The sequence below is a fragment of the Panonychus citri genome, unplaced genomic scaffold (genome assembly GCF_014898815.1).
Source record: "Panonychus citri isolate SS breed McGregor unplaced genomic scaffold, ASM1489881v1 Contig00033, whole genome shotgun sequence".
In the NCBI taxonomy this organism is placed as follows: domain Eukaryota; kingdom Metazoa; phylum Arthropoda; class Arachnida; order Trombidiformes; family Tetranychidae; genus Panonychus; species Panonychus citri.
In genome coordinates, this window is record NW_026515438.1 from 86,876 (window position 1) to 106,911 (window position 20,036).

At 31.1% G+C, this 20,036-nt stretch overlaps 7 protein-coding genes across 8 annotated transcripts; 4 read left to right on the top strand and 3 right to left on the bottom strand.

Moving 5' to 3' along the window:
- The first annotated feature begins 1,790 nt into the window (after window positions 1–1,790).
- Window positions 1,791–4,277, top strand: LOC128397512 (sentrin-specific protease 2-like). The gene is made up of 4 exons (XM_053358245.1): window positions 1,791–2,265; window positions 2,366–3,526; window positions 3,604–3,743; window positions 3,906–4,277. The coding sequence occupies exons 1-3, from the start codon at window positions 1,951–1,953 to the stop codon at window positions 3,703–3,705; spliced, it is 1,578 nt and encodes a 525-aa protein (XP_053214220.1). The 5' UTR covers window positions 1,791–1,950; the 3' UTR covers window positions 3,706–3,743; window positions 3,906–4,277.
- A 232-nt stretch (window positions 4,278–4,509) lies between these two features.
- On the bottom strand, window positions 4,510–8,633 carry LOC128397511 (sorting nexin-33-like). The gene is made up of 3 exons (XM_053358244.1): window positions 8,276–8,633; window positions 7,517–7,777; window positions 4,510–7,243 (listed from the first exon to the last, which is right to left on the bottom strand). The coding sequence occupies exon 3, from the start codon at window positions 7,079–7,081 to the stop codon at window positions 5,363–5,365; it is 1,719 nt and encodes a 572-aa protein (XP_053214219.1). The 5' UTR covers window positions 7,082–7,243; window positions 7,517–7,777; window positions 8,276–8,633; the 3' UTR covers window positions 4,510–5,362.
- Window positions 8,634–9,484: 851 nt separating this feature from the next.
- On the bottom strand, window positions 9,485–10,753 carry LOC128397517 (chromobox protein homolog 3-like). Of its 2 annotated transcripts, XM_053358251.1 has the most exons (3): window positions 10,603–10,753; window positions 10,141–10,523; window positions 9,485–10,043 (listed from the first exon to the last, which is right to left on the bottom strand). In XM_053358251.1, exons 2-3 carry the CDS (start codon window positions 10,500–10,502, stop codon window positions 9,926–9,928), a joined length of 480 nt encoding a protein of 159 aa, XP_053214226.1. In that variant the 5' UTR covers window positions 10,503–10,523; window positions 10,603–10,753; the 3' UTR covers window positions 9,485–9,925. The 2 variants fall into 2 exon arrangements, with proteins under 2 accessions (XP_053214226.1, XP_053214225.1); XM_053358250.1 differs by having other exon boundaries at window positions 10,141–10,680.
- A 998-nt stretch (window positions 10,754–11,751) lies between these two features.
- On the top strand, window positions 11,752–13,572 carry LOC128397514 (GATA zinc finger domain-containing protein 4-like). The gene is made up of 2 exons (XM_053358246.1): window positions 11,752–12,452; window positions 12,552–13,572. Exons 1-2 carry the CDS (start codon window positions 11,997–11,999, stop codon window positions 13,065–13,067), a joined length of 972 nt encoding a protein of 323 aa, XP_053214221.1. The 5' UTR covers window positions 11,752–11,996; the 3' UTR covers window positions 13,068–13,572.
- On the top strand, window positions 13,428–14,640 carry LOC128397518 (myosin-2 essential light chain-like). The gene is made up of 4 exons (XM_053358252.1): window positions 13,428–13,570; window positions 13,792–13,819; window positions 13,947–14,087; window positions 14,174–14,640. Exons 1-4 carry the CDS (start codon window positions 13,568–13,570, stop codon window positions 14,443–14,445), a joined length of 444 nt encoding a protein of 147 aa, XP_053214227.1. The 5' UTR covers window positions 13,428–13,567; the 3' UTR covers window positions 14,446–14,640.
- Window positions 14,641–16,371: 1,731 nt separating this feature from the next.
- On the bottom strand, window positions 16,372–17,692 carry LOC128397516 (homeobox protein CDX-1-like). Its single transcript, XM_053358248.1, has 2 exons — window positions 16,677–17,692; window positions 16,372–16,570 (listed from the first exon to the last, which is right to left on the bottom strand). Exon 1 carries the CDS (start codon window positions 17,336–17,338, stop codon window positions 16,682–16,684), a length of 657 nt encoding a protein of 218 aa, XP_053214223.1. The 5' UTR covers window positions 17,339–17,692; the 3' UTR covers window positions 16,372–16,570; window positions 16,677–16,681.
- A 613-nt stretch (window positions 17,693–18,305) lies between these two features.
- Window positions 18,306–19,627, top strand: LOC128397515 (homeobox protein CDX-1-like). The gene is made up of 2 exons (XM_053358247.1): window positions 18,306–19,443; window positions 19,526–19,627. Exon 1 carries the CDS (start codon window positions 18,716–18,718, stop codon window positions 19,436–19,438), a length of 723 nt encoding a protein of 240 aa, XP_053214222.1. The 5' UTR covers window positions 18,306–18,715; the 3' UTR covers window positions 19,439–19,443; window positions 19,526–19,627.
- The last annotated feature ends 409 nt before the right edge of the window (window positions 19,628–20,036 follow it).

The window sequence follows — 20,036 nt, forward strand, 5'->3', positions numbered from 1 at the left end:
TTTTTTTCTCTTCTCAATTAAATTATTTCATTTTTGTTGATTCCCTTTCTCATTGATATCATCCAGTTGTAGTAATTATCTGAATAAAGAATATTTTAATAAACTAACAACGTTTAATGACGATTGACAACAAAGATAAAGACAAAGGAGAGAAAGAGTAAAGGGAAGAGAGAGAGAGAGAGATGAAGAGATGAGAAGAGCGAGTTGAAAGAGTCAATGAGAGAAAGAGAGAAAATGGAAAAAAAAGAGGGAAACAGAAATAACTTGAAGAGAAAAAGATAAAATGGTAAATTGAAGGAAGAAAGAAGAGATTTGGAAAGATACACAGAGAGAAAAAGAGAAAAGAACTGAAAGATTGACTGTTGGCCTGAGAATAACCAGGAGAGAACAAGAGATGATGAGAATTACACATAAATGACTTGGTCTCTCTTTTGCTTTTTCTCTCTTAATCTCTTCTTTCTGTTTTTCTTTTCCCTCTTCTTTTTTCTCATCTCTTTCTTTTTCCTCTGTCTCTTTTTCTCTAATATCTCTATGTATCTTTCTAAAGCTTCTCACTTTCTTCAATGTGTACTCTTTTTCTTTCTCCTCTTTCTTTGGGTCTCTTTCGCTTTTCTGTTTCCCTCTCTGTCGTTTTTCTCCCTCTTTTTCTCTCTTATGGTTGGAAAACATTCTCTCAATCAATAAAGCTTGGAAAAACTAGTCGATGATAAACACATACACAAACATACAATTCAAGCTATAGATGAGAAAAAGGAAAAAGAGAGTAGACAGAAAAGAAGACAGAGAAATTGAAAGATAAAGAAAAAAAGAAAGAAAGAGAGGGAAAAGAGAGAAAGAAAAAGAAAGAAAGCGGGAGAGAGAATGAAGAGAAAAAGGGAGAAAGAGAGAGAAAGAGAGAAGACGAGGAGGAGTATCAAGGTGAGAGATGAAGAAAAATAAGTTTGAGGGAGAAGAGAAAATAGCTGAGAGAGAATTAGAGAGAGAATGAGAGAGAAAATGAGAGAGAGCATGAGGGAGAATAGAATGAGCAAGAGAATTGAATAGTATGAAGGAGAATGAGTAGAATGATGATAATAATAATGATGAGGATGATGATGAGAAAAGGAGAGAGAGAGAGAGAGAGAGATAAAACAGGAAAACGAAGAGAAGAGAAAAAAGTTGTAAACAAAAATTTCTCTTTGACTCGCATCGCCATCTAGTGAATTTTCTCTCGTTACTCGACAAAAATTCGAAAACTAGTGACATCTGGTGGCTTCTTTTTCCATTCATAAGAGTTTCTTTCCATCAACAGAATTGTTCATTTCCATCATGAAAACATTTTCCTTTGTACATAATTACATCTCTATAGAAAATTATCAAATCAGTTGGAACAAAAGAGCTATTATATTTTCAGAATATCATTGAAATTCTTTAATTTGATAAGTGAACAAAATAATTTTCTCCATCGAATCAACAATCTCTCGGTCTAACAATTTAAACCAAATTAAAAGATCCAAAGTTAATCAAATCCAGTGAACATCTGAAAGTCTCAATCATAACAATTGAAGATCAATTGAAATTCATTTCAGTTCTTTCCAATTCTCAGAGTATCAGATAATTTTTCATCTTTTCGAATTCTCTGTTATTCTTTTAATTATTTGTCTTCATTCATCATTGATTTTGGGAGATGTAAAAACGAAAAAATTAAAATCAAGTGAGTATTAATTTCTAAATGATTGTTCAATTGTTCATATGATTGATTTTCTTTTCAATTTTTCTTTTTCAAATTAGGCGCTTTTCTTTTCTCTCTTACCGATTGGCTGTTTCAATCTTCAGTCATTTGTGATTAGCTTTTCATCAGCTGTTGACTTTTTTTCTTACAATTTTTAATTGTTGTTTCTTGTTATTTGATACAACTTTTCTATTATAAACTATTTTGTTTCAAGTTTCGTTTACAGTTAAACGTTAACTATGAAACAATTAGGCTCTTCTCGTTATCCTGCCTCTTGGGAAGCTGCAAAAGGTAAAAAACGTGCTGGTGAAACATTGGGAATGCCGGCGAGAAGTAGTAAAGTTAGAAAGTTACTCCGAGAGCGAGAAAAAAAAGCTTATCGTGCCTTGTTGAAAACGGTCACAAACTGGACTGATGACGATAGAGAAAGCGATCCAAATGTGGAAAATGTGAAAGGACTACCTGGCCTGTTACTCGGTGATACCAGTTGTGTTAGTGAGATTAAACATTTGGACAATTCACAGTTGAATAATACACCGAATAATTTGATCAATGTGAGTAAACATGCTAATTTGTATTTTCTTTTTGCAATTATTTGTTCGCCTGTTTGTTAACCAATTTTTTTTCTTTCTTTTTCATTCTCTCTACTTAAAGGATTCAAGTTCATCTATTAAACATCCGCAAGAATCTACTCCAGCTTCATCGAAAAATTTTGCTTCTATCAAGAAAATTTTCTCCTATGATTTAGTAATTCCTAGTAAAGTTCAACCTGCTGTTGTCTGTGAAACTGAAGTAAAAAAAGCTGAACCAGTTAAAAATGAGCCAGAGTTTAAGTTACCCAGTTTACCAAAGAGCTATGAAAATTTTAAACTTGAAAAAGCGGAGAAGAAGAAACTATTTAGCCGTGAATGGATTAACGATATGCGTAGAGCGATTCAGGATGGTCATCTTGAAGCAGAGAAGATTCGCCGAGAAAAGGAAGATTATTTAAGGATAATTGGTAAAAAAAGAGAAAGTTTTATGCGTAAATTTCGTCGAGAGACAAGTAAATCTTTGTGCCATGAAGCCGATTTCTCATATATACCATATTTTTATCGATTCTTCTCGGATGAAAAAGAAGAAACCGAAGAGGAAGAAGAAACCGAAGAAGAATATGAAGAAGAAGAGGAGGAAGAAGAGGAAGAAGAAGAAGAAGAGGAAGACGAATTACCTGAAGAGGCCTTACAAGTAATCGAGGATTGTCTCGCTAGAAGCAAAGAAGAACTAGTTGTCGAAGAAAATGGAGTTGAAGTTCGCGTTAAAGATTTGGAAACTCTTAAAGGAACATGTTGGCTTAACGATGAAGTTATCAACTTTTACTTCCAGTTAATTCAAAAAAGAAGTGCCAATATTGGAGAAACCGATGGAAATTTAAAAGTCTATTGTTTCAACACTTTCTTTTATAAACGTTTAACTGAAGGAGGTCATAAAGCTTTGAAACGATGGACAAAAAAGGTGGATCTATTTTCTTATGACCTAATTCTAATACCCGTTCATTTATCTGTTCATTGGACCCTTGCAGCTATTTCAATACGAGACTCGACAATCAAATATTATGATTCAATGTCGGGTAATAATCGTGAATGTTTATCTCGATTACTTCAATATTTAGAAGACGAAATGAAAGATAAAAAACAATTCCTACTCGATACCTCGACATGGGAATGTCTTATCGTCAAAGATATTCCACAACAAGAAAATGGTTCTGATTGTGGCGTATTTACCTGTAAATATGCTGAACGCTTAGCATTGGATAAACCTTTCAACTTTAGTCAGGTAAATTGGTTAACTCATTTACATGAATTCATTTGTTGACATAATTTTTTTTTCTCTCTCTTCCTTTCATCTCACAGAGAAACATTCCATTCATACGACAGAAAATGATTTATGAGATTTCACAGAAAGAACTTCTCATGGATAAATCACAAGAATCAAGACCATTAAAGGATGTATAATCACAATCACCTAGTTAATTGTTCAAATTACCAATTCTGTAATCATCAATCCATTTCGAATCCATTAACTTTTTCTCTATCTCTCTCTCTCTCTCTCTCTCTCTTCTCTCTTTCTCTTCTCTCTTACCAATCGATTGTATAAGTTTGTAAAAATGTGTTCCAATCTTATTTCTCAATGATTCTTTTTTCTGTTTTCGTAGATTTGATCTCAATCCACCTAAAAATGATCCACATGAAAAAAGAAAATTGATCCATTTAATGTTACCCCTAAATCCACGTATACATGAAAAAAAACAACAACACTCACACAACCTTTAAAAGAGAAACAATCAAACGTTAAAGATTTAACTCAATTACAATTTGTCAGAAAAATTGAGACAAAAAGAGTTGACATGACAATCATCCTGTTCACAATTTATTTTTTACCAACTAAATAATTTAAAATTCCCAATCAAATACAATAACGAGTTATACTTTTTATTACTAATTATTGATTCTTATCAATGATTGAAAATATTGATTCTCTTTCATTAATAAAGAAGCAATGGAAAAATCAAATGATACTAATTAAACTCCCCAAATGACACAATTAGCAAATCATTTCAATCCGATCACATTGATCTGATCTTCTCAATTATAATCACTCCTTTTACAATAATCTGAATATCAATTAAGCTTTTCATATGTACAATTAAAGGTTAGATTAGTTTAACCAATTGGAAGATCAGTTTATGTTCAACAATAACGATCCATAATTTGATTAAGGTAAACACCTCAATTTAGAATCAATGAGAAATTTAGTAATTAAGGTAAATTAAAAATACTTTGTTGTTTTATGGTAAAAATTTGATTATGATTAAGACAAAAAAAAAGTGAGAATGATTTTCAATGGACTAATTTGTTGTTCGCAATTAATTAAGACAAAAATGAGGACATGTTTATGTTGATTTGTTATTACAATTAATTGATTGTTGATCCGTTTATATGTAATCGTAAATATCTTTGGATAGTTTCATTTTTCTTAATGGATTCAAATGGTTGATGGTTAAAAAAAATAATCAATTACAAAGGGGAAATTCATGGAATCGCAATGAACATAAAAATGACAAGAAAATGGGAACAGAGAATTAAAAAGATGATTAAATTAGATTGGAAAATATTAATAATTATAATTAATTTTCACTTGGGCTTTTCATCGTAATGTATTTGTTTTGTTGAGCATATAATTGATTGTTGGACTCTTTTTGTTTTCACTTGATTCAATTTTGTTTGTTGATGTTAATTAGTTTACAGTTGATTATATACCAGGATAAAAACAATGTTGTTCTTGTTGAAAAGTTGATTTGATTGTTGATGATGATCCATTGTAAATGTTAAATAATTAAAGTGTAAAATAATACAAATTTATGTGCATCGGTGTAAATTGTGATTGTTTCAAGGCAAAAGTGCAGGTAAAGGTGAAAAGATGATCGGATAAGATTTGATTGTTACAATCATAATAATAAATTTTAGCTTTTAAAAGTAATCATTTGTTAATTGTTATCCATTAAAAGAGGCACTTTTTCTTTCACTTAATGATGATGATGATATTATTTTAATTCTCTAATTAGTTGTATAAAATTATTCTTTTCCATGGTGGACACTTAATGGTTTTCCTTCAATCGAACATCTTTAAGGTTTCAGTTAATTCGTTTACGATTCTTTGATAAAAGTTTAATTGTGCACTGACAAAGCTCTTCATCATTTCCTTTGAATCTAAGACTCGTTCTTTCTGGAAGTGGTTGATTTCCGCCAGAACGGCATAAGCGACAACATCGGCTCTTTGGGAAACCGATTCGACCACTTTGTCTTCGGCTTTACCCTCATCTCGTAGTTTAATGTAATCCTTTTTACGGCCTAACGCTTGTTTGTTTAGGTCCAAAATCTCAGGCCAAGCGGAAAGTGCACCTTTGTATTCGTGAAGAACGTAAGCTAAAGGCTCAAAATCGTATTTGGGTTGTTCTTCGTACATTTTGGCAATTTTATCGAAAGAATCACCAGTCCCTCTAATGGCTTCATTTAATTGATGATCAATGTAATCGGTTGAATCGTAGGCTGATGCAATTGAATTAAAAGCTGTACTGATTTTTTGCATCTCTTTCTTATAAGCGCCAGAATATTTTCGACATTGATCATCAACAACCGCTGACATGAATTGTATTGAGTCATCCATTTTTTTGATGAATTTTCCAAATGATTCGGTTCGCGATTCGACAAAGGTCACTTCCAAAGGAACCGAAGGAGGTTGAAGAGTGTAGAAAAATGATCCGCCCGTGAATTCATCCTTCTCTGCACGTCTTTTGCCCGTTTTCCAGCGTTTTTTATCATCCGTACAAGTGATAAAATGCATCCAAACATCACATTGAGATATCACTGGATGTCGACAAATACGATTAACCCACATTTGTAATTGAATTTTACGATGTTCAATAAATTCCTCGGAAAATCGTCCAGAGATCTGTTTAGCGGGTAACCAAGGAATCGGAATGGCCATGAATTTATCGGTTAAACAACCATAAAGCCAATCGAAATGTTTATATCGCCGACTAACCATAATATTGTTAAAACTTGGAGTCAATTTATAAGCGGTATATGTTTTAAGGCCTTTTAACTTTGATTCCTTTTTCGGAGCTGTAATGGTGCATTGATATTCTGATTTAGCGGGTGCCCACATAATCTCATTGGATGAGGTTTCGATAATGTAAATATAAGCATCACAAGGAACCTTTCGAGTCTTTGATCCAAGAATAAAATCTTCACCGCCCGATTTAACGAAAGTAGAGAAACGATTGATACTCTTTTTAACAGGTAATTGTGATTTACCGCTTGCAAGAGAAAGTGTACTTTCTCGAGCTTGATGAGATCCACCCGTATAACCTGAACCACTACCAGCACCAGCTCCGATTGTATCTCCACCCGTTGATCCTTGACTATCATCATCATCCCAATCTTCATCACCCCAATCATCACCTTGATCATAATTGTTTTCCTGTATTTGAGTTACATTGGTTGGTCCAGTTGGAGGTGGAAAATTGGGAACTGGAGGATTAAATGAGGGTGGCACAGAGGAAGATGTTAAGGTGGGAGATGTAACAGAGGAGAAAAAATCATTACTCGTTGAATTAGCAGTTGATTGGATTAATTCAACATAACCAGCAGGAAATAGACCCTGTTCACCACGACTGTTACACCCTTCCCACCAGCCTTCACCAACATCTTGACGTAAAACGGTCAATACCTCATTTGCATAAATATCCAATTCTCCGGTTCCTGGTTGAGCCTGGAAATCATAAATAACACGACATTGATTTGTTCCGTTGGGTGATAAATGAGACATGATTCTGGTTTATCACCAAATCAGTTTGTAGATTAATAACAAAATATTAAGATCTCAAAATGGACAATTTTTTGGACTCCGTTTACTTTTCCCACTCTCTCGGTCAATGTCAACGAAAAGTATCACCTTTGACTCTCAAATAACTTTATCACAGGTCACAAACTGTAAGATACAAATGAAAAGGGGTAGAAAAATTTTAGTTTTTATGAGGATATTTAAATAGAGAAAGAAAAAATAACCAATCAATATTAACGAATAAAACTATCATCATATTGAAGCAGTAAATAGTAAATGTAAACTGAAAGAAAAAAGATGATAAACTGAGAGAGAGAGAGAGAGAGAGAGAGAGAGATGATGATGATGATGATGAAAAGTGATAGATACATAAAACAATCAGATTACAGTAATAGAGTCACAGATATGCTCTTGATTTACCTGATTATGGTGATAATTGAGTTGACAGCAAGGACAGTAATCATCCGCAACGTCCCCGGACAATTGATGGAAATGAAAACAACCAAAGGTAAATTAAGTGATCAGAATTGTAGTTTGTAGGTTGGTGTGAAAATTAGGTCCACAGGAGAGAGAGAAAAATTAAAGTAAAAAAAGTAATGATGACAAGCACAAGTTTGATATTTATGTTGATGTTTTGTTGATGTTTTGTTGGACTTTTTCAATTGAGTGGTGAGATTGTCACTGAATGAGAGAGAGAGAAGAGAAAGAAAGAGAAAAGAAAGAAAAAGAAGACAATAAGTAAGGCTTAGTAAAAGAATGAAGTGAAAAAAACAAAGATGGATGATGTTGATGTGTTAAGAATTGTTGTTGTTTGTATCATTTACTATTCGTTAGGATAAAAAGAAACATTTATCAAAATGTATTTAAGATTTTTATCTTATTATTCAATCATATTTGCTATTCAATGTAAATACATGAGCAGAGATAAAATTGAAAATAGTGTTGAAATGATAATGACAACACACACAATAATTAAGTAACAACAGTAACAGAAATGAAGACATGATTAATTGATTTTCGTGTGTTAATGATTGTTGATTTCTGTGTCAATCTCACAGTTTTCACACTTACTCTCATTTCTTTCAATCAATTCCACACAATTTGATTAATTTTTTTTCCTTTTTCTCTACTTTTGTCTTCCTGTCTGATACAATTTGTTTAGTATTCACAATACATTACCTTTTGTCCTTTGCTATTGTTGACCAATTAGTTAATCAATATAATCACTTTGATTAATTGTGTTACTATTTGTAAAAATGGGTTGTTATTGTTTTAATAGAAACACAAAAATATTAGATTTCATTGGCAAGGTTGTTGACAATTGTTTTAATCATTAAATCACTGATTGGAAATTGAAAATTGGTTTTCATGTCAACAACATAAAACACAAACAAAAAGAGATCAAAAATCATTTCTTTTCTTCCAAAATTTAATTGATCATAGAAGAGAAGATTAACTAATTATCTAATATTTAAAAAATTACAACAGCTAAAAACAATTAATTGACAATAATTAATTGAAGGCAAACCTTGTGATGTGATTAAAATGTGAACAATAAATGAAAACAAATGAGCAAAAATGTCAACACATTTTAGTTACAAAAAGAGCCACTAGATGGAAGCACGTTAATGATTCGCGATTTTAATTATAATCACAGCAGATAACATTGAAACATATCTAAGAATTGCAGGAATAATACAGCAAGTCTCCAAACAACTGATTAATTGTACGATAAACATACAGCCGTGAAAAATGAGTTTCGAATGATTTTTAAATCATTTGCGCAGGAAGTGATTACAATCAATTGATTGAACAATCAAAACAAAGATAATTTTAATCAATACTTGATTGAGTAACCATCATTGGCAATTATGTCTTCGCATCTTTTTGACCATGATCCATACAGATTTTCACAATAATTAGGAACTAATTTTTTTTTATTCCAATTTTCTATTATAAAATGTTTCATTTCATCTCGAGTACTAGGAACGCAATTAGAGTAGAGAAAATCGTATTTGTTACAGCCCCAGACATTTTCAATCAGATTAAATTCAGGTGAATATGCAGGTAGTTTTATCAACTTAAGGTTGATATTGTGTAAATAGTTACAACAACTAAACCATTCATTAATTAGATTAGCCCGATGAGCGGGACAATTATCATCAATTAAAAAACATTCAGATTGTCCGAACTGAGATTTAACTAAATCTACTACTACTGTATAATCGAAACTCATTAATAATATTACCAACACCTTATTCTCAATCCAAACTTGTAACCCACCCAAAAGAGTTGTACTCACTCTTAGTATCATCTTTTAAGATGATAAAGTCTTTGGAGACTTGCTGTAATTAGCTATAATAAAAATAATCATTAAGCAAATTGAAATTAGTTAAAAACAATTAGTAAGTTTAATTGGTGTAATTCTTGAATAAAATCAAGAGAAAATCGTCAGCTTCAACGGAGAAAAACAATCAATGGTAATGATGAAGGTTTAGCAATGGTGAAAGTTGGACGGAAATGTTGAAACGGAAACGATTACATGTTAATCAATTGAAATTAATTTCGTATTCAAAATGAATTAGATGAAAATGAGAAAAAGAAAACGAAGATTGATTACTGATTGTTGATGAGTTGATTAATTGCCTGTGGTAGAGAAAAAAAAGTACGGGAAAAGGTTTCGAGATAAAATCTTTCAAAATTCGTAAATGAATTAATCAAATGTGTTGATTGTTGTAAGCGAAACTCAAAAACACTAGAAATTGTTTGATATTCATTCCCCATCCACTGGAAAGGCCTTAATGGTGATTAATTTGATTGTTATTCTCTTTAATTGCTGTGTTGATCATTTCTTCGGATATTGTTCTCCATATATTCAATGACCAAACGTGGACACTTTTTCTTAGCAACATGTCCAGGGATAATTCCTTGTTTATCCTCGTTCTTCCTATAAAATAGTAAACAAAGAAAAGAGAAAAAAGCAAAACAATGTTACATAAACACGATAAAGGATTAAAACTATTAAATCAACACAATTGAATTACCATTTAACAAAATAGATAATCTCATTATCGAGCTTAGTTACACCGGTAATGGCTTCAGCCGTAAGGCCTTTATCAAATCCAGTGGGTTCTTTGGGAGCAAATAGAGGCCTAACTTTAGGTTCATGTCTGGATCTCTCCTTGGCGGCCATTTTACGTTTTAATTTATCTTCAAACCAGTAAACTAATTCTGGACAATCAACATTTTCCATGGTTTCCCATGAATCCCATTCTGGTCCCCAACCAGACCAACGAAGTTGATATTCAACAACACCATGATTGATCCTTTTATCGAGAATCTTTTCCACTTCCCAAAATTCATCTTCTCCCTTTTGACTTACACCACTTTTACTGGTCCCTTCCATTGGATATGTTCACTTGATTAACTAGTAAATTGATAAGAAATTAGATAAACAATTAGTAAACAAACGTTGAGAACAATTAATAAATAAAACGCTAACATACAAATGTAATTAGAATTGAAAATAAAGCTAATTTTTGTTTTCCTCTTTGATGTTGTCACATCCGAAGCAGAAACTAAACTAAACATCTGATCAATGATCACCTCTTGTTGAAAGTGGACAAACAATTAATTGTGTCACCGTAATTAGTAAATTGTTTTCATTTGCATTTGATTAGATAGGAAATCTTATGCTACGAGATGTTGATTGTAAATAATTTACGAAAAGTGCTCAACAATCAAGAGTTTTTTCTTTCAAGTAGAATTTAATTTCCTCTCTGTTAATATATTGGATCAGTTTTAATTAGTTTACAATTGTTTGATTGTTGACAAGGTTTAATTTTCTTGATTATTAATAGAAATTATTAATTGACCTCCGATTCTTATCAGAACTTAGATATTTTATCTTGATTAGTGATAATAAAGTAATAGAACCATTTATCTGCTTAGTGAGAGAAAATTAATTTTTTCTAATTAATTGGTAAATTCAGTTCAATCCAGTTTCGAGATTGTTTTGATTAAGAAAAGGAGAAATTAAATTTATTTATTATTTAAATTAAAATTAGAAGATGATTAACTAATTGAATGAATTATTCAACTCTTCACATTCATTGGTGATATTTTGGTAAATGAAAACTATTATTGTCACAATTAAGGATTTAGAGTATTGATTGTTGATTGTTAATCCGATGATTATATGATTTATTTCTCATTCTAATTGTTATGATTATTATTTTCCATTGACGATCAAGTTAATTGTAAGACAAGAAGGTTAGTTGATTGTTTAAGTTAACTATTTGAGAGTTGATTGACTTGGGAAACTTTTAATTGTAATTAGAAAAAATTGTTAATTGTAACGAACAGAAAATCTTTTTTACCCTTACCATTCATTCATTGACTAGCAATCAATTAATCAGTTAATCAATAATGAGCTTATTAATTGTTGATGATCAAATTGTGTTGATAATTAAGTTAATTCCTCAATATTTATTTAATTGCTACAAGAAATTTTATCATTATGATCATTTAATGATGATATTATTAATTGTAGTGAGAAAGTGAGAGGGAGAAGATGATAATTAATTGATTGTAATTGTAATTACTTAAGAAACTTGATTCATTTAGTTATTATAATTCTTGTGGTTAAATTGATTGTCATCAATTAAACTTGTATTGATATTTTTCAGTTTGATTCAAGTAAATTATTTAAATTGTGATTTTGACTTTGATTTCATTTATTGTATCCTAATTAATGATTAATATTAATCATGAATTCACATAATATTTTTCACAACAATTTATTATTAATATTAAACAATCAAATAATCAATAAAATTAAATCAACAATAAACATCAAGTTGTTTGATTACAAAAGTTGAACTGTTATTAATATAATTAAATGCTCAATTCAATTCAATCACCTAATTGTAACAATCAACTAATCAAGACCAACAAATCAATGACCAAAGATAATCATTATCACCAAAATCAACACAATCAACATCCCAATAAACAATATCAACATAATCATAATCATAATCATAATCGTAATTGTAATCAGAGTCTTAATCCTAATCCTAATCCGTATCATTATCATCACAATAATAAATCAGGTGAAAGTAAAAAATCATCAACAATTAGTTTAAATATTCACGATACAAATGACATTCGTTATTCACAATCAAATACACAATTACAATTAAAACGATTGTCTTTAAGTGCTTCGTTAATTGAGATCTACTTTGGGAAACATTATCGTTCACCCGATGTCCTTGTTGTCTCTGGATTTATATTGATCTTAATTGGATTAGGAGCCATTTTGATTAGTGTTTATGTTTATTTCAATGAAGATCAAGTAAGTATCATCATCGTGATTATGATCATCATTAGATATCAATAATTAACTAATTGTTTCTCAATTTCTTCTCTTCTTCTTTTCTTCTTCTTTCAATAGTTTCAAGAAATGACTTTTCTCGGTGGATCGGCAATGATGGCGATCGGATTCATTTGTTGTTCTTGTCGAATCATTTTCTTTGGTCCTCATTTGCTTAATTGTTGTCCAACAATCAAATCCTCCACAACAATTAACACTTATCACAATCAAAGAAGACCAACTAATCCTCCTTTTTTCACCGCTGCATCAACCGCGATGTCCACAGTCACTTGTATTGGTGTTAAATTCAATTCCAATCAATCAACTGAAAAGCCAATCGAATCTTCATCGAAATCAATTGATTCAAATTCAATTCATGGGAATACCAGTAGTTTAGAATCAATTGAAACAATTAAAGATGAAATTTGTGACCAACAATCAACTAATCAAATTGATCACAATCATAAACATAAACATAATCATGACATTGATCATGATCACAATTATAATCAAAACAATCAAAACAATCAAAAGATAAAAACAATTAACCCAATCATGTTACAATATATTTCCAATTTAGGAAATAAATCATCATGATTAATCAATTTCCATAAAAGTAAATTAATAATCAAAATTAAAGAAAAACAATTAGAATATTTTCTTTGATCAATTAAAAAGAATCGAAAGAAAATATCAACTACAGTTTCTAAACTTTTCTCTTCGTCATTTCATCCAATCATCTCAACTTTAATTTTCGTTTATTTTTAGAAAATTAACTGTTAATTAACTCGCAATAATTAACTTCTAATGATGAGAATCAATTGTGGAGCTTTTTTAAAGAAGGCGGTTCAGGAAATGACGACAGAGAAAAAAGAAAGAGAAACAAAAATAAAAGAAAGAAAAAATTCTCTTTCTGTTTGTTTCGTTTTGTTTTTCTTGTTAATTGTCAATGAAAGGAAACAAAAAGAGTTTAATTCATTTATTTCATGATTAACATTCAATTCATTTCGTTCAATTGATTCTCTTTAATATTCTAATTCAATTCATTTTCATTTCCATTTTCATCTTCACTTTATTTTCTTCACAAATTCATCAGAATGGTGAGTATGTTTACCTTTTACCTTTTCTCTTCTTTTTCATTCTCTCTCTTTACCTTTACTTTTGTTTCTCTATCACCGACCAAATCAATTACTTTGTTTACTACATTTTATTGTATCAGGATGTTTATGTTATTAATCTGTGATAATTATTCTCTTTTTATGTCTTTTCTCTTCCTTTCCTTTCCTTTTTTCACCCACTCTAATTTTCCATCGACATTTAGGTTAACTACAAAGAGGATCAAGTCGCTGGTAAGTTGTTTCTCTTCATGTTGACAATTCCATCAAATCAAATCAAATCAAATCAATTCATTTACATTTCTTCTTTCTTTCTTTTCTTTCTTTTTTTTCTTTCTCTCTCCTCCTTCTAAAATCAAAGAATATCAAGAAGCCTTCTCTCTCTTTGATAATCGAGGCGATGGAAAAATCAATGTTTCCCAATTAGGTGATGTTCTCAGAGCATTGGGTCAAAATCCAACTGAAGCCGAAGTAAAGAAATGTTGTAATCAACTAAGACCTGGTAAATTTACAATCAATCGTCTTTTTATTGACATCATTTAGATATTCTTGTAATGATAAATATTATTTTCTTTTCTCTTGCATCAGATGATAGAATTGGTTTTGATGTTTTCCTTCCGATCCTTCAAACTGTCTCCAAGAATCGATGTACCGACACAGCCGAAGATTTCATTGAAGGCTTACGACACTTCGATAAGGATGGAAGTGGTGTCATTAGTTCAGCTGAATTGCGACACTTACTTACTACTTTGGGTGAAAAACTTCTAGATGATGAAGTTGAACAACTTTTAGCTGGTCAAGAGGATTCACAGGGTAACATTCATTACGAAGAGTTTGTTAAAACCGTAATGAGTGGATAATCAAAGGATCACATGAACAATCAATGATCTAAAATCATTCCAAACGCTTATTGCTTTCCTCTAATCATAATCCATCCTAAAATATAATCTCTCCTAATCCAATTATATTAAGTGGAATTTATGGATATGGAATATCTGTTACATGTTAAGCGACTAATTTTATTCTCGAAATAACAATAACTTTTACGAAGTCCACTAATTGAGTAATTACTTTTCACCGAGTTGATATTCACGTTATTAATTAAAAAATATCATCCGACTTCTTAGAAAACCTCATAATTTTTGAATTCAATATCAAATCGAGAATTTAAATTAGCTACTAATATTCCAAAATCTTATTTCGAACTGCAAATTCGGTTAAAAACAAGAGAGTCCAGGGTTTGTTTTGTATGTTTAGATCACGAGAATGTAGAGTGAAAGTTTCAAATTTATTTCACATCACTTATAATCCGATAGTAAAATAGGTCAAATAAACGTGTGATATAGTAAAATGCTCTTTATTTTGGAACCATCGTTAACGCTTTTAAGTACCTCTGTAAAAAAAGAAAAGATAAAAAAGGTTAGAAAGGTATTTTTTTTACAGAAGTTTCCAAATTGATTGAGAGATCGGCAATATAAAAATAGTTTTCTTTTCATATTTTCAACCGGTAAATGAAATATGAAATCAACCGGTGAATTTTGAAATTAAACAGAACTGGCAATTGAAACTAAAATTGAACTAATTTACAAGAAATGATTGACTTGATATAGTTGAACCTAACCAGGTATTTACAGAAAAATGATTGAACTATTGACCTTTCAAACTGAACAGTAGATAGCATGTCGATTGCCGATAATAATTCAATAACGGGAACCAATCATGACAAATCCTAATCAAGATTATGTGGCAGAAATACTTACACAATGATGTTGTTGATTGGAATGTGGATCAATTTCACAAAGAATCCAATGAAGCCCATGATGGCGAATCCAATAGCAGTAGCAATAGCGATTTTTTGGAACTCTGAGTAATTAACAAAGACCAAGATTATGGAAAAGATGAAGGGACAGAAAGAGACAAAAAGAGACAAAAAGAGAAAAAGAAATGTCAGAAATCATTTTTCTATTTAAAACATTTTCTAATGTTTACTACAAACCTTTTCTATCTGGTTTTGTGCATCTTTTCACTAAACGATAAGAATCCTTGGCAAATAATCGCATAGGATCCACCAGACTCTCCACACGAAAATCCATTTCCACCAAAAGAACAAATCCAATAATTTAATCACAAAATTAAAAGACAAAAGTAACAATCAATTCACCGAAATTCTCTTATTATTACAACGTCACCTTTTCTAAATAAAATCTCAAATTCATTCATTTCCTTTTTCTTCTGTTTCTCGCCATCTGTTGGATCTTCTCCTAACCCCAAATAAGAAAACATTAAATCGAAGAATTGGCGCCAAATATAAAATTCTCTTTTTTTTCTTTTTTTCTTTTTTTCGCTTTTCGTCTTCGTCTTCTCTCACTATCTTAGTTGTTTTTATTCTTTCTTCACCTTGTTCATCTTCTTTTTCTTTTTCTTCTTCAACTTCTCTTTCTCTTTCTCTCTCTTTCTCTCTCTTTCTTTCTCATCATCATCTTCTCTCATTCTCCTGTATTCATCATCCTCCTTCTTTCACCCCACTTACCAAAACTCCTCCTCTTCTCAGTCAAATTATCCTATAAATGGAAACAATTTGTTTAAATGATTAAATTACTCGAATAAGAATTAGAATCATGATGAAAACATGGAAACCAATTCATCTAATTGATCATCACTCCATCATCAACCTTATTCAAACTCTATTTTCTTCTCTATATTTTCTCCACATTTTACTTTAAATCGTAGATGGAAAATGAAAAATGAAAAGAAATGAAATGAATTTGAAACAATTAACAAATCAGTTCGATTGTAAATCTTTTGTATTTTTATGTTTTACATGAATTCATCTTAATACTTTGAGACAATTAAATGAATTGTTGATGAATTTATGATGATAATGAGGCCACTTAAGTCCAAATGTCCAAGACAATTCGTGAATCCTTTTGTATCTCGAGCTCCGTTACATTGATGATTGTGATAAATTAATGAAAGTTCTGTAACCTAATCAATAGTAAAGAGATAGAGAAAAAAGTTCATCAATGAAACAATCACTCGAAATGGTTACGAACGGTAACTAATCCACTGATTTCTCAATAATTAACTTTACCTGAATCAATAAAGGTTGAAACATTTTTCCTCTTTCTTTTTTAATTGTTTCCTCTCTTTGGCTCTTCTATTTTGGAACCAAATTTTCACTTGTCGTTCCGTTAACTGGAGATTCACCGCCAATTCAGCTTTTCTCTTAATTGTTATGTATTTTGATGTATGAAACTCTTTTTCTAATTCTAACCTTTGATGATCAGAATAAACAACTCGATATTTATCTCGAGTTCTTGTTTTCCCCGAAGAGGGTTGACCTGAGGTCGATGTTGCTGATTTCCACGATGTAGTGATCGATGTGGTTGAAGGAGATGAAGATGATGATGAGGTAGCCGAAGGTGTTGCCGTTACCGGTGGATCAATGTTCTCACTTTTGATTAATGTTGTTGGGGTGAAATTGTCAGATGATGAAGATGCTGTTGATGGAAAACGATGATGATCATGATAAAGATGATGATTACAATTATCGAAATGGTTCTGATGTGATTGTTGATGTTGATGAGAGAGTGAATATGAATGTTGTTGTGTTGATTGTTGAATAAAATTACCACCGAGTTGGTCAAGATGTGCACTATTTGGATAATAATTTAAATGGTAAGGATGATGAGGATAAGGTTGAGAATAATGATTATAATCATAATCGATAAGAGGATGATTGAAATTATCCATAATTTAGAAAACAATTAATAAAAAGCAAACCAATAGAAGAAGAAAAAAAACGAAAAACAATTGAAATTCTAAGAATGGAACTCAAACGAAAAACCGGACTCAGAACTTGACTGAATTTACAACTATTTCATCTTCTGAAAAAGTTTCAAAGAAAATCTTCTCCTCCTTCAAACTCTCTCTCTCTTTCTCTCTCTCTCTCTCTTGCTTTCTCACCTTTCCTTTAACTCCACCCTATTCTCTATCAATCGTATTACAATTATGTTAAAGTGAATGAGTAAATATAATGAAATGAAATTAAGATGATGAAAAAGAAGAAAAAAAATATTCAAATAACATTATATAGAAAACATGATTACGATGATGGAAGAGAGAGAATGATGATAATGATCAGGAGTGAGAGAAGGAAGGAAATTTGTGAGATCGAAAAAGATCGAGAGAGAGAGAGAGAGAGAGAGAGAGAGAGAGAGAGAGAGAGAGAGAGAGAGAGTGAGTGTGAAATTGTACAATAAAAATGTACACGAAAATAAATTGTATTTGGTTAACTGATTGTCATCATATTAATAATATAAATGAAACTTTGGTTAAGGTTTACATAAAGAAAGCAATTGATGATCACCTTGGGAGAGATTGGAAGCAATAAAGTTAATCAGATGCAAACAAATGATAACTCATTCTTCATTTCGTTTAATCATCAATAACATTTTACTATAAATCTCTGAATTGTTATTATTCTCAGAGAAGAAGAAGAAGAAGAAGATAAAGAAGATGAAAAAAAGATATCATGACATCATCATTCCCAGTTTTCATCATCATTCTCATTTTCATTATCATTTTCATCATCTTCTTCTTCTTCTCTTGTCATCATCATTTTTCTTCTATAAGGCAATAAAACAATTAAAGAAAAGAAGAAGAAGAGGAAAGGAGAAGATGAAAGAAGTGAAGAAGAAAAAAAAATTAAGAAAGTAAAGAGAAGCCGAAGAGGAAAGATGGGCTTTTTTAGCACCTCTTTGTGAAAAAAAAGACTACCTGTAAGACCGAGACGATGATGATGATAGAGATGTTAAAAGTCATAAGACTTTTTTGCACCTCTTTGCGAAAAAGTATGACCGTAGGCCACTTTTCCGTCTCTCTCTCTCGTTCAGTCTTTCTTTTTATTATTGTAATGCGATTGATAGGGTGGAGTTAAAGCAAAGGTAAGAAAACAGAGAGAGAGAGAGAGAGAGAGAGAGAGAGAGAGATTGAAGGAGGAGAAGATTTTCTTTGAAACTTTTTCAGTAGATGAAATAGTTGTAAGTTCAGTCAAGTTCTGAGTCTGTTTTTAGAAGTTTCCGTGTTTAGTTAATTTCTTGTTCTCTTTCATTAATTGTATAATAAATTATGGAGAATTTCAACAATTCTCTTATTGATTATGATTATAATCATTATCCACAACCTTATCCTCATCATCATCCTTATCATTTAAATTACTTTCAAAACAGTTCACTTGACCAACTTGGTGGTAATTTAATTCAACAACAACAACAACAACAACATTCATACCCTTTGTCCCACCAACATCAACCACCTCATCAACTATTCAATCAACAAAACCATTTAGTGCATTTTGATAATAGTAATCATCATCTCTATCATGATCATCATCGTTTCCAAACAACACCTTCATCATCTGATGATCAACAACAAAATCTAATTAAAGCATCACCACCTCTTTTACCACCAACTACAATTAAAAGTGAAAACATTGACCCACCAATCAGATCAACTCCATTTACACCTTCAGCTACTTCATCCTCATCTTCATCTCCATCCACCACATCGATAACCACGTGTTGGAAATCAGCAACATCGACCTCAGGTCAACCCTCTTCGGGGAAAACAAGAACTCGCGATAAATATCGAGTTGTTTATTCTGATCATCAAAGGTTAGAATTAGAGAAAGAGTTTCATACATCAAAATACATAACAATTAAGAGAAAAGCGGAATTGGCGGTGAATCTCCAGTTAACGGAACGACAAGTGAAAATTTGGTTCCAAAATAGAAGAGCCAAAGAGAGGAAACAATTAAAAAAGAAAGAGGAAAAATGTTTCAACATTTATTAATTCAGGTAAAGTTAATTATCGAGAAATTAGAATATTTGGAAATCGATAAGTTCTTAGATAAATTGATCTCTTATCTTCTTTCAACAGGTTACATTTCACATTAGAAAACACGGAAGTGGCCTCATCTACTAATTTAATTGTCTTGTTTAATTAATTGTGAACATAAATTACAATCAATTTCTTTGTCAATTTTGTCTCGACAATTTTATTAATTGATGACAGTTTAATTTACTTTTCGAGTTGATGTTGTTAACATGATTTACTTTTCGGGATTAAAGTGTTAATTTTGTGATTATCAGTTGATTAGGAAAAGTAATTAGTTGATTAACAATAGTTTTTATCTTAACGGTGCCTGTTGATTGAAATGCTCCAAGTGTTGAGTAGGAATAAAATATCGAGAAGAATATAGAGTTTGGATAATGTTTTATGATAATCGAAAATTTCACCTTAATTGATTCCAATCTCTCCAATCAATTCCAATGAATTGAATTTGAATCAATTGATTTCGATGAAGATTCGATTGGCCTTTCAGTTGATTGATTGGAATTGAATTTAACACCAATACAAGTGACTGTGGACATCGCGGTTGATGCAGCGG